The following is a 17,053-nucleotide window of genomic DNA, read 5'->3' on the forward strand; positions in this document are numbered from 1 at the left end:
CCTGACCCCATCCCTGTTACCTAATGAGGCATTGGCATCTCACGTTATTGAATGAAACAACAGACCAGATTCCCTCAAATGTGGCATCAAGTGAGGTTTAAAAGTACAAAATAATTACAAGGTACCTAGCCGATAAACTCATGCTGATTATTCTCAGTCGAGACACGGAAGGAATGCAAAATTTTGTTCCCCTTCTGTGTCCTGCTGTGGTGCAGCCAACACACCACTGGTTTAAGCATTTCTCCTGGTCTTCATAGTAGTGCTTCATAAATACAGGAAAACTGACTCATGAGAAAGAAAGAGCTTTCAGAGCCTGCAATAAAGGGTAGGGAGAGGAAAAAAAAATGTTTTTCTTGATAGGTGCTCTGTTTTATATGGTATATTCCTTCAGTGCCTTTTACTCAGCATAGAAATGAAAAAGAAGCCAAACCCCAAAATCTTTGAGACTGTTGTAAGGCTGAAAGGGTGGCACTCACAGCTGCTGGTCTTAGTCAGTTGCCTGAAAAAGGGCTATGAGAAAAAGGGAAAATTATTTAAATAGTTTCATTAGTAATTAGTTATAATATATAACTATATAAAATATAACTATAATTAGTTATAACAAGTGATGAATGCAGTGCTGGCAAATGAATCAGGCATTTGGGTTGGCTGATAAATGAGAGATGTATTTGCCTGTAAATACCGAGAAAAACTATATAGGCCATAAAGAAAAAAAAAATCTATGGTCCCCGTATTTCCATTTTCAGCTGATAATAGTAAAGATGAGCTGAGAGTTATTGACTCCCAACATCAGGTTAGTAACAGCCAGAAAACATAAAAGTCGTTACTGCTTAAATATTTTCCTCTTTGCTGTACCACTGAAATACAGCAAGATACAAATTTCAGCTCATCACAGCACCCTTCTGCACCCTCCGTCTGCTTTTTCAGAGAATTTCACGCCACCTGACAGGCTTTCCCTGTTTTATTCTATGGGTGACCCCTACAGAGGCGGGGGAGCAAATCCAGCGCTAACCATCCCCTCCTCTGTTTTCCTTCCAGAGCCCCCCATCGGGCAGATGCACCCTCCCCATGGCAGCGTCACGCCCCAGAAGAACAGCAACCTCCTCATCATCATCGTCGTCACTGTCGGCGTCATCACGGTGGTGGTGGTGGTGGCGGTGGCTGTCATCTGCACCCGGCGCTCCTCGGCGCAGCAGAGGAAGTAGGTTCTCAGAGCATGGGGTGGAAGGAAAAGGTTTCAAGATAGACACGGGCAAGAACATTTATTCTGTAGAGCCATGGCGGGGGTTCTGGGACTGAGCTGCAGTTTGGGGCTCCATCTTTTGGGTTTGGTGGTGTCACTCCTCACTGCTAGGGAGAGGCAAGTAACCTCTGTCCCCAGCTGCAGAGTAAACCATGGAGCAGAAGTACCCCTGGCGTGGCGAGCTGTGAAAAACAAGCATGCCATCCGCAGCTCTCTGTTGTTTATGTTGCCCAGTATAATTCAGACACAGGAAAGAATTTATTCTATTGATGTAAAGGAGCGGGGGGGGGGGGGGGGGGGGGGGGGCGGGGCGGCGGGGAGGGAATAAAAAATCTTTGCACCTCATGATGCTGCCAGCCTTCCTGACTCCGCAGCCCTGCACCTGCACGGCTGAGACACAGTGAGCCCTGCTGACTTGCTAACCTTGGGGAGGATGTTATCCTTTCCAGACAGCCTGTCTCAAAACATCTTCCAGTAAAAAGCATCCCGAACTGTTCCACCAGGTGACTCTCATGCACTTGAAAAACCCCCACCAAACAGTCTATAGAAAATTACAGGGGAAAAAAAATCTTTAGGATTCCTCCGGAAGGCTATAAAAGGGCAGCAGTGTAAAGCACAAAGCTTTTTTTGGGTTTTACGATGAGTTAGAAGTGGAGTCGATGGCTTTGGAACAGCTGGGTGTGCTGCATTTAATGCATTGAAAATTATTAGACTATTCTTTCACTATTTATTCATTGTGTTATTAGACTATTACGGAAGTGTGGACATGAGAAACTAAAGTTCAATCATAGCTTGCCCACAGGAATGGCAATTTTTTTTTTTTTTTGACCTGGTTTTTTCAGACCCTGATTGCACAGGCCAGATATTATTATATTGATTTGCACTGATGCTTAGGAAGAGGTGGCATGATGAAGGAAGAGATGGACAAGGAATGGAATGGCTCCCGTGTTTGCTGGAATCAGTTCCAGGCTGGCGGATGGCAGCTTGTAGTGTGTTACGGTCACCAGGACAAGTGCTTTCTCTAAAGGTGGATGTTTGAGGGTAGATTTTTTAAATAAGAAAGCTCTCATTTAGGCAGAAAAGTAAGGGCTTATGCTTTTAGGGGTGCTGGGGCAGTTGCATGATGAGCTGATTGTAAAATCTGCTTCTGTTGTGAGTCATAGCACCGGAAAATGAGGGCATTATCTGAAGGCTATGGAAATTCTGATGTTGAATAGAGTTTGGTGAATCAAGGCAAAAGCTCTCTTGAGTTTCTAACAGGGAAAGTGGAATTACAAGAGAAAGAAACAAACAGGGATCCATCTATCCAGAATGAGATGTCAAAAATTAAATATCCGAGTGTGAGCTGATCGTCGTTGACCTCCTCTGTAGCCCTTGGGGAAGAACAGGAGTGTTCAAAGAATCATCCTTCTTACCATCAGACACTGGAAGAGTTGCCATTTGAAGGTGCTTATTGCTGCCTGCCACTTAGAAAGCGTGAAGCTGATGGACTTACATTTGCTGTTTAAGTTCTAAATGTCTATCCTGTAGGCGCGTGAATCTCACCCAAGTTTCCCCAAACTAACCACTTCTGCACTGGAAGCGGGAGAAAACTAGGACAGGGAACATGAAACGACGGTTCTGGAATGGAACACAACAGGAAAAGTCCTGCATTTCCCCAAAACAGAGGTGGTTGCTGGGAATGCCTTTGGTTCTGACCTGCCTGGACCAGTGCATCCTGTGACACAAAGAGCTTTGATTCAGTTTCGATTCAGGCTTTTATGAGCAGCAGGTTCTTGGTTGAAAATCACCAATGAAGAATGCAGTGAGGGCAAGGGCCAGTTCCACTGGATAATGTTCTCCTTCCCCAGAGCGAAAGCTTGCGGGTGATGGAATCATCTCCTTAAGCCGTCAGTGGAGGCAAGTCGTATTTCTGAAGTTAATTAAAACTTGGCTGAACAAAGCACAATAAAGCATATTAGACAGAACAACCTGGTAGTGACCTAGGTGGTTTAGTAGGTATTTTCTATCTCTGCCATCTAGGGGAGAATGAAATATCAGCTGTCTGAACCCTGTGACAATTTGACACCAGTAAAAAACGGGAGAAAAAATGGGAGTAAAGATTCAGGTGCAATAACTTACATGGTGGTGAGTAAAGAGAACGCACGGCTTCTGCGGTAATTGAGATTCACACCCTCACTGTAATTACAGCTTCCACAGCACGAGATGCTCGCTGTCCTGCACTGGCAGCGGCTGCCAATGGGCCACCAGGGAGGGTGGACGATGGGGCCACCATCAGCTCCCACCCTTCACTCCTGGTCCAGGCAGGGCAGTTTGGAGCTTTAAGCTTAGAGAAGATGAATCCCAGTGGAATCCTAAACCGGGGGCAAATACCACATTGTACAGCGTGCACCCGACCTGCAGGCGTGTTTTTAAGGCTCCAAGGGAGTACCAAAATCTGTAACGTGCCAGAATAATTAGTCTGTGGGCTAGTAACATGATGTTGTGACTACCATGGGAGAGAGGGGGAAGGTGGACACCTTGGCCAAGCCTGGTAGGTAAATACTGCGTATCGGAGCCATTAAAAATGAAGCATGGTCTTGAGCGAGCGCTGGGCAGGGGGGCGGTGTAAAAAGAGGCTGCAGAAAATAAGCTAAGACTAGTTTAAGTCCTGTGTAAGTAATAGGGATGTGTCAGTGTACATTTGGGAGGGCTCGGGGGAGGCATTAACCAAAGTGTAATCCACTCAAACTAATGGGGAACAAGTTGCAGCCACTAAAGAGCCTCCATATTTCACTGCAGTGCTCCCTGGGGATGCTCCTGGTTTTCCGCCTGTCCTGCATGCTGGGGTAGCTCGTTAGCTGCGGCAGCGTGTTAGCTGTGGCCTCTGCCCCAGCTCTTGCACGGTGGCTGGATCTTAGCACAGGGGAGAGGAGCATCACACCAGGTGACGGGAGAGCCAGGTGCTGGTTGCAGCTTTCCAGGATGGCTGGCAGGGGAAGAGGCTGAGCTGGAATGATTTTTCTGTGAAAACTGGGGGAGATTTTATGGAAAAAGAAGCGTTTTGTATCCTCCTTCAGGTTTTTTGTACAGGACCACTATACCAGTTGTTATCTCCTTTCCTACAGCCCAAAAGGCAAAGTGCACAATTTTTCCAGGTTAAGAGTAAAGAGCAGAAAATACAAAATACGAACTCATGCGTCAGAAGGATGTTTAAGGGGAACTAACGTTTGCATTTATCGTTGGGCATCTTCAAAGCGCTTTGCAAACAGCACTGGAGGAGGCTCGGGGAGATGATTACAGCTTATGGGGCTGTTGCTTCTGTGTCCTGCCTCCGAAACTGTCCCCGCTCCATGGGAAAAGGCATCCAATCAGAGCAGGATGGGATGGTTTCCTGTGCATAATTTTTTTACAGGCAAAAACTTGTTTTGCTCAGGAGGACGGTTTGTTTCTGAGATCCTCAGATAGATATATCTTCAGTTGTTATTAAAAAAATAAACTCAGCTGAGTTGCTATAACCTGAACTGTTTTCTGTGGTGTAATGTAACTGTAAAATGAAGGCAATGGCGAGTAATCTCACTCCAGAGTATTTGAAAAATTATCCTATGTAGCATGTGCATATTGTTAGGAGCTGTGTGGATGTGCTGTATATAATGGCTGGAGTTGCTGCCCAGGTGGTGGTGTGCTGGAAAATATGGAAAGAGACGATGAGAAAAGAGTTTCCTCTCTAGAGAGTTTATTTTGAAAGCATAGCTTAATTTCTGCTGTCATTATTCAAGATTGCATGACCGTAATATATATTTTCAGGGCAGAGCTGAGCTCTAGTCATGCAGCTATCCTTAGGAAAAAATATATATCATTATGGTCTGCAAGCTGGATGCATTTCACGTTGTAAAATAATTGAACGCCAGAAATGCTGCCATCTGAGATCATTTTTTCAATTCCAAACTCCTTGTCTTCTCAGTCCCTGCTCCAGTTATAAAATGGGTAATGGACTAAATTTGAATCCCACTGTAATTCTCAACATGTGAAGCGTCACTTTCCATTGCTGCAGCTGAGGGTTGAAGCTGATGTTGAAGCTTTTAGGACTGTATTCCAGTGACATAATGTGCTCGTCCGGTGCAGCAAAGAGGCTGCCTGCCCCTGAAACTGAGGGTAGGTGCATTTTCAGAAGCCGAACCTCAACTTCTGCATTGCATAAAGAAAATGTTGCAGGGGAGGATTTATTTTCATTTGTTATTGATGACCTTTTCGTATGCACTCCTGGCTCTGATTCAGTTTGCTACTCACGGGCTGCCAGCGCAACAATAATTTGTGAGAAAAAACAATGCAAACCAAGCTTGATCACAGCATGTATTTTTAAATGATACTGTTGCTGGAGTGGTTTTGGAGTTATGGTTGGAATGACACTTTCATTAGAACCCCTTATTTCGAGGTGGGTATAAAATTACTTTGGGGCTGAAATTTCTTCTGCCTAGCTCAGGCCTGGAGAAATGAATTATTTTCAATTGAAAGTGACAAAAAAGCTGCTATATCCCAAAGTGAAGGAAGGAATTCCTTGTTTAGAAACAAAATCATGACCTTTTTTCTTTTTTTCTTTTTTTCTTTTCTTTTTTTTTTTTTTTGAGAGAGAACAATTTTATTTTTTAACTTCAGGCAGGTCGTACATTGAGGTTTGAAAGGAGATGCTCATAATTATTCCGGCAGGTGTTTATCAGGATGGTGCTAGGGTCTGTGCAAGAAGGTATTAAAGAACTGTCTTTATTCCCTGTGCTTTCTTCCTGCTTTTTGAAATACTGTTTTAAATTAGTAAGTTTTGGCAATTAGCAAGTAACCGACGAAATGTAGGAATTAATTTTGACCAGAAGCCAACACTTTTATTTCTTGTGGGCTGTAAACAACAATCCCTGAGCCACTCCAACCTCCCCACCACCGCTAACTTTCCAGATCGCATTTTAAAATGAACCTTTTAACCCTTGAAGAGCTTTTGGGGTACCGACCACTCAAAGGACCTAAAAAACACTTCTGCCTTGATGAGTGGCAGTCTGAGGATGGGGATGTTTCTGCTGAAGTGAAATGTCATTGCCATCAGCTTCTGGGGGTGAGACAGGGCTGTGCCCGTGGTGACATGTTAAATTACAGGATATGGTTTATCCTTCTCTTGAAAGCAAAACCTTTGGTGACGCCAGGAGCAGAAATCAATTCAAACAATTGGAGTTTCTTAAAGTTTAACATTTCCTCAAGCATTTTTCTAGGCGGATGACCCACTGCTGCCTCCTGGTGTGCATCAGCCCGGGCGATGACCTGAGCATCCCTGCACGGGTGGTACCCACTGCGCACCCTGCGCAGGGCAGGGAGGGGGGTCGCACTCGGGAAGGAGCCTGCCCATCAGTATCATGGGGGTAATGAGTAGCTAAGGGCACTCAGTGCCGCTGGGGATGAAGATTTTCTTTTTTTGTTACCTAAAAGTCCACATAAATGTGAAAATAACTTGCCTGCAGCTTTTTCTATATCACAAGTATCACTGCTTTTCCACTTGGGACAATAATATCACCTTCTTTTCACCAAATACATTGATAAGTACAAAGGAAAAAGCCAGAGGTAAGAGTTCTGGATTATTGAGCAAAAAACCCTGACAATAAGCCAGAGAAACTGTTCTTTCAGAGTTATTTAAATTGATTCCTGATAAGGCTTTCTCTACAGCTGCAGATTAGGCACGGCACTCCACATTTAAGGAGTGTACCTTTTCTTTAGACTAGAAAAAAACACGCGTGTTTAGTTACCAATAGCCTGTGTAGTCGAGGGGAGGTGGAAGTTGGAAAGCAGTGGAGCGGTGCCCTCAGCATGCTCCTGGAGGAGGTGGCCACCAGCAAGGGAGTGTGTTGGGATACCTGTGCACCAAGAGAGGAGAGTTACGGTACTCTGGGAAACACTACCCTGGCTTTCTGAGCTTTTCTGTAAGAAAGCGCTGCTTTAATGGATATTTACAGAAACACGACATAGGCTGCACGCCATTATGGAAGGTGTAAGATGTGCGCAGAAGTGGGCTCAGCAGTCTTCAGTTGCTGTGTTTAAACACAGGCACTCTGCAAGTGCTGCTCTTCTCGAGATGAAACTGGCTGCTTTGGTTCCGGGAAAAGTAGTTTCTTCCCAATTTCTACATCAACTGATGCCAAAATTGACCCACCCTGCTGAGCTCCAGGCCCTTTCCCTGGAGCAGACTCCAGGAAACGTGGGACCACACCAAGGTAACAGCTGTGCTTTGAAGGACACAACCCGAGGGGTTCCTTAGAAAGACACCGATGAGGAGACATCACTCTTTTGGTCTTATGAAGGGGAAAAATGTTCTGATGTGATGGTTTTGATCTTTCTTTCCCACAGGAAACGTGCAACCCACAGCGCTGGTAAAAGGAAGGGCAGCCAGAAGGACTTGAGACCCCCAGATCTCTGGATACACCACGAGGAGATGGAAATGAAGAACATCGAGAAGCCAACAGGCTCGGACCCCACAGGAAGGGACTCGCCGATGCAGAGCTGCCAGGACATTACCCCCGTCAGCCACAGCCAGTCGGAAACACAGCTGGGCAGCAAGAGCACCCCACAGCCCGGTGAGGGACGGAACCGACTGGGTGTCACTCAGAGATGTGGGGAACTGAGAATCATAGAAGCGTAAAATGGTTTGGCTTGGAAGGGATCTTTCAAGGTCATCTAGTCCAACCCCATTCCATGCACCCCAATTTTATTTTATTTTTCCTCCATCACGAGCATAGAAATTTTCTTTAAATTAGTGTTATATCGGTGGTTAGTGACCTTAGCCCAGCTGATGAAGAAAAACTGAACCAGGCAAGATCCAGGAGGCAACTGACAGGTCTGTGATGGGTCCCGAGAGAGATGTTCCTGCATGATTTTTGCAGAGGTTTCAGACTCGGAGAAAATGCATCCTTTTGTATTTTTACACTATTCTAATTTTTCAAGTTCAGGAATTCAACTGGAAGTCAAATGTTATTAAATTTTCATACCGTGCTAAAGAAAAACAGAGAGGGGAAAAGGGGGCATGGAGAAGTAAGTGGAGGGGGAAGTGGAGCAGAGGGAGAACGTGGTTAGGAAGAAGTTCAGCAGCATCACCAGGAGCGGAGTTTGGGCCACGGAGACTGAAAAAACTTAGAAGTGTGAAGAAAGAAATTCTGTAAGAAAAATGTAGTTTGAGTGAAGTTTCCTCCTCCTTTTTTGAACCTGAGTTCACTGTGACTGATCACATTTTTTCTACCATCATGACAGAAAGTCTTGGGAGAGGCAAGTGGTGCGTGCAGAGAGGGACGGAGGGCAAATGGCAGTGCAGGAGCTGAAACCATAAACACATTTGTCTTGAGTTCATTGTGAATGCATTGCTGTGGGTGATGGCGTGAAATAATTCCGGACTATCAGCTGGGGCTGTAAATCATAAAGGTGACTTTTTCAGATGCCTCTGATGTTTTTATCCCTGTTCCGTTGCTCCTGTTCTTGCAAGGAAAGAAACATTAAAAAGGAACCATTTTCAAAATTTTAAATGGATCTAATATTCTTTTCCTGGCGTATTTTGGGGCCAGTAGTTTACTGCTTATGAAGATAAATGGGACAGTGATTTCTGTTGGGTTTAATACGGAGGTCCTTGTTTTATTAGACATTGGGAAAACGTTAAGCAGATGATTCCCTCTGCCTAACCAGATATTGCTGATGATCGGGAGCACTGGTCCAAGGCCCAGAAAGATCTATGTGAGAGCTCCATTGCCTACAGCAGGCTTGGAGTTGAGTGCGTGGTAGGAAGTGATCACAGCGTATGAGCGCGTCAACGACAAAGGCTGGGTTAGTTGGTTTGTGTGTAAATGCCTTGGACCATAAATAAATGCCTTTACATTGTCTTCTCAGTCCGTAATACACGGTTCAGTGTGGCTGCCATGTAGTCAGTGCCATACTGTCCCTGGCTTTTCACTGGCAATTAGGTCTTTGAATGGTCATCGATAGAAGACTTGGCTCTTTATCCTGCAATTCAGAGAAGAGTGATTTGGAAAAAAAAATAGTCTTTTCAGGATTTTTTTTTTTTTCATTTTTCAAGGAATGTGTGTTTGCTTGGATACATCAGAGATGTATATTTTGAGTGGGCGTATAAGCTTAGTGGTATGACAGTATTAAACTGACTTTACCCGTGGCTTATTAAAATGCCTAAAGTAGCCTAAATAGAAGGTTCAAGTGAGACAAGGTATGAAGAGAGGAATACAGCTTTTATTTCCTTGTGAATTACTCCACCAAACATCCAGTTCCAAGCACGCTTTCTTCCTGCCAAATGTATTCGCTAGAATTTTTGAAGACTTCAAATATCCTATACTGATGTGACTAAATTAGAGCATCCATATTGCAATACCTAAAGAGAATATCTCATTAATATAGCTGCTGGGGCAGTTTAGAATTGGATAGGACCTTAGGCAGCATACCTCAGCTCTCCAGTCTAGCTGTCCTAGTTGTGGTCCACGACCAGGTAAGGAGAAGATCCAGGCCCATCTTTGGCTTGCCATGGTTTCTGTAGAAAAAAAACAAAACAAAACAAAAAAAAAACCAAAACAAAACCCAGGATGCGTAGGTGGGAAGAGCTACCGTGAGTTACCAGACAATCAGGACATAAGACTTCATGGCATCTCACAGGGAAGGTCATTTCCATCCATCAGATGTATTTCAAAGACCAATTCTTGGCTGCCAGGTGTTGTAAGTACCTGAATTTATGCAGCTTTTTTCTGGTCTCGAAACTTCAATTTTAAAATAAGTTTGTAACAGGGAAGTTACAGGAAAAATGTCATTATTTTTATGAAGTGAATGTGGTTTTCAAGATAATTGCAGAGACAAAGGGGGCGTGATACTTTAATTCTCTTACAGAAACACTCAAACAAGGTTTTTATTCAGAAAAGGCAGCCAGAATAGTCTGTGCAGCTCTTTGCAGCTGATATTTAACGATCCGTTAAAATAATTGCATTCTAAAGAAACCTATGGACCTTTCTGCTAGATGCAGGGCGAAGAGAAGCATGTGTTTACAGTGTTTTCAGCTGCTCTGTTGCGTTGTTTTTCTCTAGGTCCTGAGACAGAAGACGTCGGAAGCAGCATGTCCACGTTGGAGCGCTCCCTCGCTGCCCGCAGAGCCACCCGTGCCAAGCTCATGATCCCCATGGATTCACAACCAACCAACCCTCGTGAGTACTGGGACCTTCCCCCGGCCCCCTTCTGCACCCCCCAAGCCACCCTCGCCCACCTGAAGATCTCCTACAGTCTTTCCAATACGATCTAGAAAAGCGAAACAGCATTAACAAGGTTTGGTTCATTGGGAAAATAAATAAATAAAAAGGCTGGATGCTCACCTGGTTTTCTCAACGCATCAGTGGGAAAACTATGGAGGGAATTCAGAAATGATACTTACGTTAGACTCAGCCCAGGCTAAGCCTGAAGAGTCTTTTTTGTATTTTTATCAGGTGGATAGTGATGGATAAATCTCTCTGTCTCCCTACTCTAAAACTGTAAAAACAGGGGTAAGAGTTCAAACTGCTAGAGCAGAAGGTTTTGCAACACACAGGTGTAAACTGATATTCTTATTAATATAAATCATTATAATCAGCTGGACGTTATTGCAGTTTCTGCTCTGTTTTATTTTGTCTGTTGTAGTTGTCCACACCGCTTTAGGCTTTTTTAATCTGGAGCAGCTCTTTTTATAAAGCCAAGGAAATGAGGATATTTTGAATAGGTCTTAAATTTCAGTGATCGCAAAGTGTTTATCGTTGAACAAGTTTCACAGATGAAGCGGATCTTTTTCAAACGAGCAAAGTACACAAGGAAAGCATTAGATAGGTTCTCCCATACTGCAAAACTTATTTAAATTTCTAAAGTTATTTCACATCGAAGCAAAGGACGGGGGTAAGTGACAGCCTGCGGGCACCAGAGGAGGGTTTGGCATTGATGTAGTTCCTGGTGAAGGATGAAGCTTTGGTTCCCCGCTCCTCCTTCGAGCATCCCTGCCATCTGTCTTGTGGTAGCTCCCAGCTGTTAGCTAGACCCTTTGGCCTCACAAGATGGATTTGATCAAAAATCTATAGGAATTGGTGCATCCGTCTAAATAGCCCGAGTTAAGAAAAATGAAGGTGTGCTGACAGAAATCCATTCTATCACAAAACGTCTTGCTAGCTCGGCTGGTTAAATGTAAATGCCCGTTTGTAGGTTTGTGGAAGGGCAGATCACAAATGATATATCTGGGCGGGGCGGTGGGCGAAATACTAGAAGGAACGGATTGAAGGAGAGGAGAGGGAATAACCTCCTGTGGCTTTGTTCAGTAAATTACTTCGTAAGACCTAACATTGGTTCCCTAGATTTCTCTTCATTGTGGGTGCGATTTGGGTCATGCTGCTTAGCCCCAGCACCCAGCCCTTGCAAGGATAAAGCACCAGTGCCCAGGGAGAGACTGAGTTCCCGTTCTTCATGCCTTGGGCTGGTGCTGTCACCACATTTCAGCCTACCCCCTCCTTATGATCTGAAAGAAAGACCTCTGGGTTGTTGAGAAAGCTCTTGTACCACCTTCCCGTGACCTCGAACACATTCCCATCTTGTAACCACACCAAATCTCACACAAAATTGGGCAATTTGCCCCTTTTTCAAGTGGGATTCTGCCTGGGCTGGCTTGGGTTGAAGGAGGGTAGCAGTCCAAGAAAATGGGTAGGCTTGGAACGGTGTGAGCAAAATCAGGACCAACTCAATTGTAGTTAGGATGGGTCAGTAGCAGGGTTAGTTAAGTAAAAGTCAGTTCAACATGATTCTAAAATTTTGTAGATCAAAATGCTCTTCAACATAATAAGGTTTCTTTCTAGTCAAATGATGCATTTTGAGGAATTATGTCCCTTTTTCTGTTTATTTATATTTTAAACACCATCCATCTAATCTACAGTGACAGCATATTCTGATCGTTTGCAAATAATTAAACTCAGATTTATTAAAGTCTTCTTTGTGCAGGCTGAGTTATGCTGAATATGCTTTTTTTTTACCCAGAAGATAAAATTGAGGCTTTGTGTCAGATTAGGTGCTTTAATTAATTTCTCTCCGTTTGCCTGATACTGCAAGAAATTGTCAGCAGCGAGCGATTAAATAGATCGAAGAAGCAACATTATAATTCTGAAGTAAAAAACACATAGCATTAATTGTTAAATACCAGATCTGGAAGTATTCATGCTCATCTCAATCAGCAGGATTTGTGGGCTTGGAGAACAAACCACACCAGAAGGCGCCTTGGCTTTTGAGGGAAATAAAAACACATCGGCTCAGTTGCTCTGGCAGCCTCTGGGGTGCTTGAATACAATTCAGACTGTCCTAGTTTACCTAGTTTATCATTTCTGTAAGCTGTTCCTGGGTGATGTTGGGTTTTTGGGGTTTTTTGGGGGGTTTTTTGTTGGTTTGTTTTTTGTTTTTTTTTTTTTTTTTTTACGTGATACAGTACATTTTAAATGTAGACCAGTGTTTAGGGAGCTCTGTGATTTGGTCAGGGAATTTCTGTTTTCGGTGTCTTGGTGTATCAATATTAAGTGCAAATTCAATTGCTGACAGGCTATGACAGAACAGATTTGTTGTCATATCTGCTTGAAATTGCAAAGATTTATTGAAAATGTTTGATGTTCGCTTTTCTCTGGCTTCTCTACAATAGGGGGCTGCAATGAATAGTAATCCAGTCTTACTTTAAAAATGAACGTGCTAGGTACCTACACCCTAAAAAGAAATGAAAGAATGGACTTTGAAAAACAAGTTGTTCTTTAATAGGATTCAATAAAGGAGGGATATTTTTCACCGTAGCAGTAATGTTATAAATATTGTCAATAAAACTGTCTTATACAGACAAAACGAAATGTCTGAATAGTAGAAATTCTTTTCTCAGGGTGGATGAATTGAACCCAGACAACTCTGAAGCTCAAAGTACCCAGGTTAGCATTTCTTCATGAGTTTTCTTCACCTCCACGCTTGCCCCTTACCTCTGGCAGCGCAGCTGAAAGCTGAGGGCTTAAAAATCCCCTCGTAAAGCCTTGGTACCGCCGTGGCTGCTTGTGTGACCTTGGGCAGGTAGCCCGGTTTGCCACTCTGTGTAATGATTGCAGTAGGAGCTAGATAGAATTAATTGTACCGATCACCTTAAAGTTTACAGCATTGTTTATAATCCATGTGTGAAAGGCGCTAGGTAAGCCCAAACCTTATCATTGACGAGCCGAAAATCTCTGCATCTTGTGTTGCTGGGCAAAACTTGCATGAGAGTTTCCAAGTTTTTCCTAAAAGCTATGGAGAAATGTATGGTTTGTATAGCATTATGATCACTGGCTCTTCCAGCACTGATTGTTGAAAAAAAAGGAGGTAGCTTAGGAGAAAGCTGGAATTCATCACACTGTGATCCCAGTTTTCAAATCCAAGACTTCCGCTTAAACGCAGCTCAGGAACTCAACTTTGCCGGTTTGCTGGGACCTCTCACCACGGTTCCTCACAGGCTTGGACATTCCTGAGCAGGGAATGATGCCCAGCCAGCCTCATCTGCTGGGTAGACATGGGGGTCCCGTGCCATTGGGAACGTGCAGGAGTGCTGAGGACACTGGTGTGAAGGATGGCAGGGTTGCAGGAGGCTGCGCACCTCCAGAGGTGCATCATCAGCTGAAGGCGGCGTCAGGAATGCGCGTAGACCACTAAAATAAGCTTTTAAATTGCCCGATTCGTTCCTTCTCCCTCATTTGTCAAGGGACAGAAAGCACCCCCCAAAACGTCGCTGGAACACATACAAAAAGCCATTTAATTTTACTGGTAAGTGAGAGGCGTATTTCTGGATACCGAGGTGGCTCCTGTGGGCAGCGGCTTGTTTTGCACTGGCTGTTTGGGTCCTTCACTTTGGAAACGTGGTTGGTTGTGGTTCATTCCTGGTTCTAAGGCTTTTTTTATTTTTTTATTTTTTAAAATTTCCTGAAAGCGCTCATTTAATCTCTCTCCTTCTTTCCTTTTAGCTGTGGTCAGTGCCATTCCAGTGCCAACGCTAGAAAGTGCCCAGTACCCCGGGATCCTGCCGTCCCCGACCTGCGGATACCCGCACCCGCAGTTCACCCTGCGGCCGGTGCCGTTCCCGACCCTCTCTGTGGACAGGACCTTTGGAGCGGGAAGAAGTCAGTACAGTGCTTTTCTTCTGTATTTTGCTGTTAAAGGGCTTGGGAAGAGGTTGCTTTCCATCATTGGGATGTATAAGCTCTTGCCAATCCAATCGTGCTGCCGTGCTTTTTGGGAACCAGGATAAATCCAGGCTGGATTTCTCTTCTCAAGCAGCAGCTCCAGTTGCAATTTCCAATCTGTACAGAACACCTTAAAAGCTAAAAGTCGCAGCATCTCTAATCCAATCCTCTCTTTTCTGCGGGTCTGTCAGTCATTGCACTGTACTTTAATTTCCTTTGCTTTATTCATAAGGATATGCCCAGAAAAACGCAGGCTTTGAGAGCTCTTCTTCATCCCAAGGCAGAATCTCGTATCATCACTCATTAAAATCATCCACGATAGCACTTACACAACCTCTCCACACAGTGTCTTCCCAGCTTTAGCTGCCCTCACTGCTAGAAGCATCATCTTTAACATCTAACTTGCTGAAATTGAAGCTGATTGTTTCTTGGTTCGATTATAGCAGGCTATATATATATATATATATATATATGCATTTATTTATTTTATATATATATATGTATGTATGTATGTATGTATAGCGTGGTTTATTTTCTTCCTTTTGCAGCTCCTTTTATACACAAGAATGCTGTTATCCCATCTCTGCATCACTCGTCTTTTCTCCAGGGTGAGCTCCACATACCTCTTAGCTCCTCTGCAGTAATAGATGTATGGTTTGCATGTTCCCATAACTCCTCTTTACCTTACGCTGTGGGAAGCGTGTGCCCATCCTCACCCTCACAACTTGGGCGTAAGCCCCTGCTGCACCATCTGTGCTTTGTTCAAGCCTAACGAGCCTACTCTGGCATATTAATTACAGTTGGAGGGTTCATATTTTCTTACAGTTCTCCCTTAACTCCACTGCATGTCAAGGCTGAATTATTGACAGATTATAGGAAATCTGTTACACATCTTTTTTTCATGTCACCAAGACTCAGCGCTGCTGGTCCACGGGGAGCTCGTCTTGAAATGACTGATTTTTCCTCCTCTTGGATTGGTGCTTTCAGTCAGTTCAGACAGGTCCTTGGGGAGCGGTGATTGAAATCCAGTGGTGGGACTGTAGGTAAAAGGTGTGTTCAGGTGTCCACTAGGACACCTGGACACCTGGACACTAGGATCACCCTAATGCCATTCCCCCTCCCTTCAGAATGGTCCCTTCAAAGCTAGAAGGCAGTTTCCTCTGGAGAGCCTTGCCGGCATCATCAGGTTTTGATCTGCTGCTTAAATTAATACCCCACCCACCACAAATGCAATGCATGGTAACAAAGTCTGTTTTTTGCTTGACGTACAGTAGATGTTGGGGAATTAAAAAAAAAAAAAATACTACCTTGTGTCTGAGCACGGCGATGGAAAAAAAAAAAAAAATGAATTATTTGCTCGGCCATCATCACCTCGACCTGTTCATAAAGGACCTGAGCATCTTCAGTTCCAAAATCTGGCAGTGCCCGTGAGGGGGGTTTCCCCAGGGATGCAGGCAGCTCAGCTGGGAAGGAGCGGTGGCTGGGACACAGTTGCTGAGGGATATGTTAGGCACAGCCCCCAGAATCCCACACCCCTGGTGCATTCAGCTTCTGCCTGAACCAGTCACTAGTTTTACGCAGGTGGTAGTTGGGAGATGAGATTTTCAAAACAAGGAATGCCTTTGAAATCCTGTTGGATCCTGCTGCTGGGGGAAGGTCTGTATAGAGATGTATGGGCTTGCCCAAGCCCTTCGAGTGCAGCATGCTTGAGAGCTGAGCAGGAGATTGCTGATGCCCAGAAGTTTTCTGCAAAAAGCTTGACTGCAAACCAGCTTTTAATTATTCAGAAGACCTGATGGGCCTTGAAAAAGCTCCAGCAGTGAAGATTCCAGATAATTTGGGCAACTTCCCATTAAATAATTCAAAAGCAGTGGATGTAGCCTTGTTTGGATAGCAGCTATTTCCCATTATTGAGGTCTGAGTAATCAAGACCGCATAGTATTTTGAAAATTAGCTCAGCCCCTTATCAACGTGTCGCAACGACCTGTTAGAGCTGGCGCAGTTGTGCTCTCTGGCAAAGGCTTCCAAAGCTCCCAGGTGATATGAAATGCCTCCGAAGGAAATGCTCTCTTCCTTCGCTGTACCTTCCATGTTCACTGCCGTGGCACGGACAAGGATGCAGCAATAGTGTTTGTTCTCAAGTGACACTTGACACTGTCAGAACCAGCCAAGCAGTTCACTAGGTTTATTTTGTAATATTGTTCATTACTTTTCAGTCCAAGGCGGGATGAAGAGGTGTAAAAATCTATTTCTAATACACTGCCTGACGGTTTCCTGGGCACGGGGGCTGGTGCTGGTGACCTCCCCCCCTCTGGAAGAGTGGACAATCTGCAATGCATCCAACCAAAAAGCCGCTGCTTCCTTTGGGGCTCACCTCCCGCTGCCTCACAGCCCACCTCACTGCAGCAGAGAATGGGGATAGATCCACGAAATCACTCTTCATGCTTGGAATTTGTTTATTTTTCGGCTCTTTTCTTAATACGATCCTGCAGTTGAGAGTAACTAGCAGTTAAAGAGACTATAGAGACAACGCCTAAAGCTTTTTTCTCTGCGCATGTTTTACCCCTGAGTGAAAAATTCA

The 17,053-nt window shown here is 44.3% G+C and overlaps 1 protein-coding gene across 1 annotated transcript in view; it reads left to right on the forward strand.

Moving 5' to 3' along the window:
- Positions 1 to 17,053, forward strand: part of DCC (DCC netrin 1 receptor) — a 558,365-nt gene that overhangs the window by 516,630 nt on the left and 24,682 nt on the right. Inside the window, exons 23-26 of the mRNA XM_055791107.1 lie at positions 1,039 to 1,201; positions 7,604 to 7,830; positions 10,321 to 10,437; positions 14,254 to 14,418. Coding sequence (XP_055647082.1) covers positions 1,039 to 1,201; positions 7,604 to 7,830; positions 10,321 to 10,437; positions 14,254 to 14,418 — 672 coding nt within the window. The remainder of the gene's footprint in view (positions 1 to 1,038; positions 1,202 to 7,603; positions 7,831 to 10,320; positions 10,438 to 14,253; positions 14,419 to 17,053) is intronic.

This window comes from Falco peregrinus, chromosome Z (assembly GCF_023634155.1).
Source record: "Falco peregrinus isolate bFalPer1 chromosome Z, bFalPer1.pri, whole genome shotgun sequence".
Taxonomy (NCBI): domain Eukaryota; kingdom Metazoa; phylum Chordata; class Aves; order Falconiformes; family Falconidae; genus Falco; species Falco peregrinus.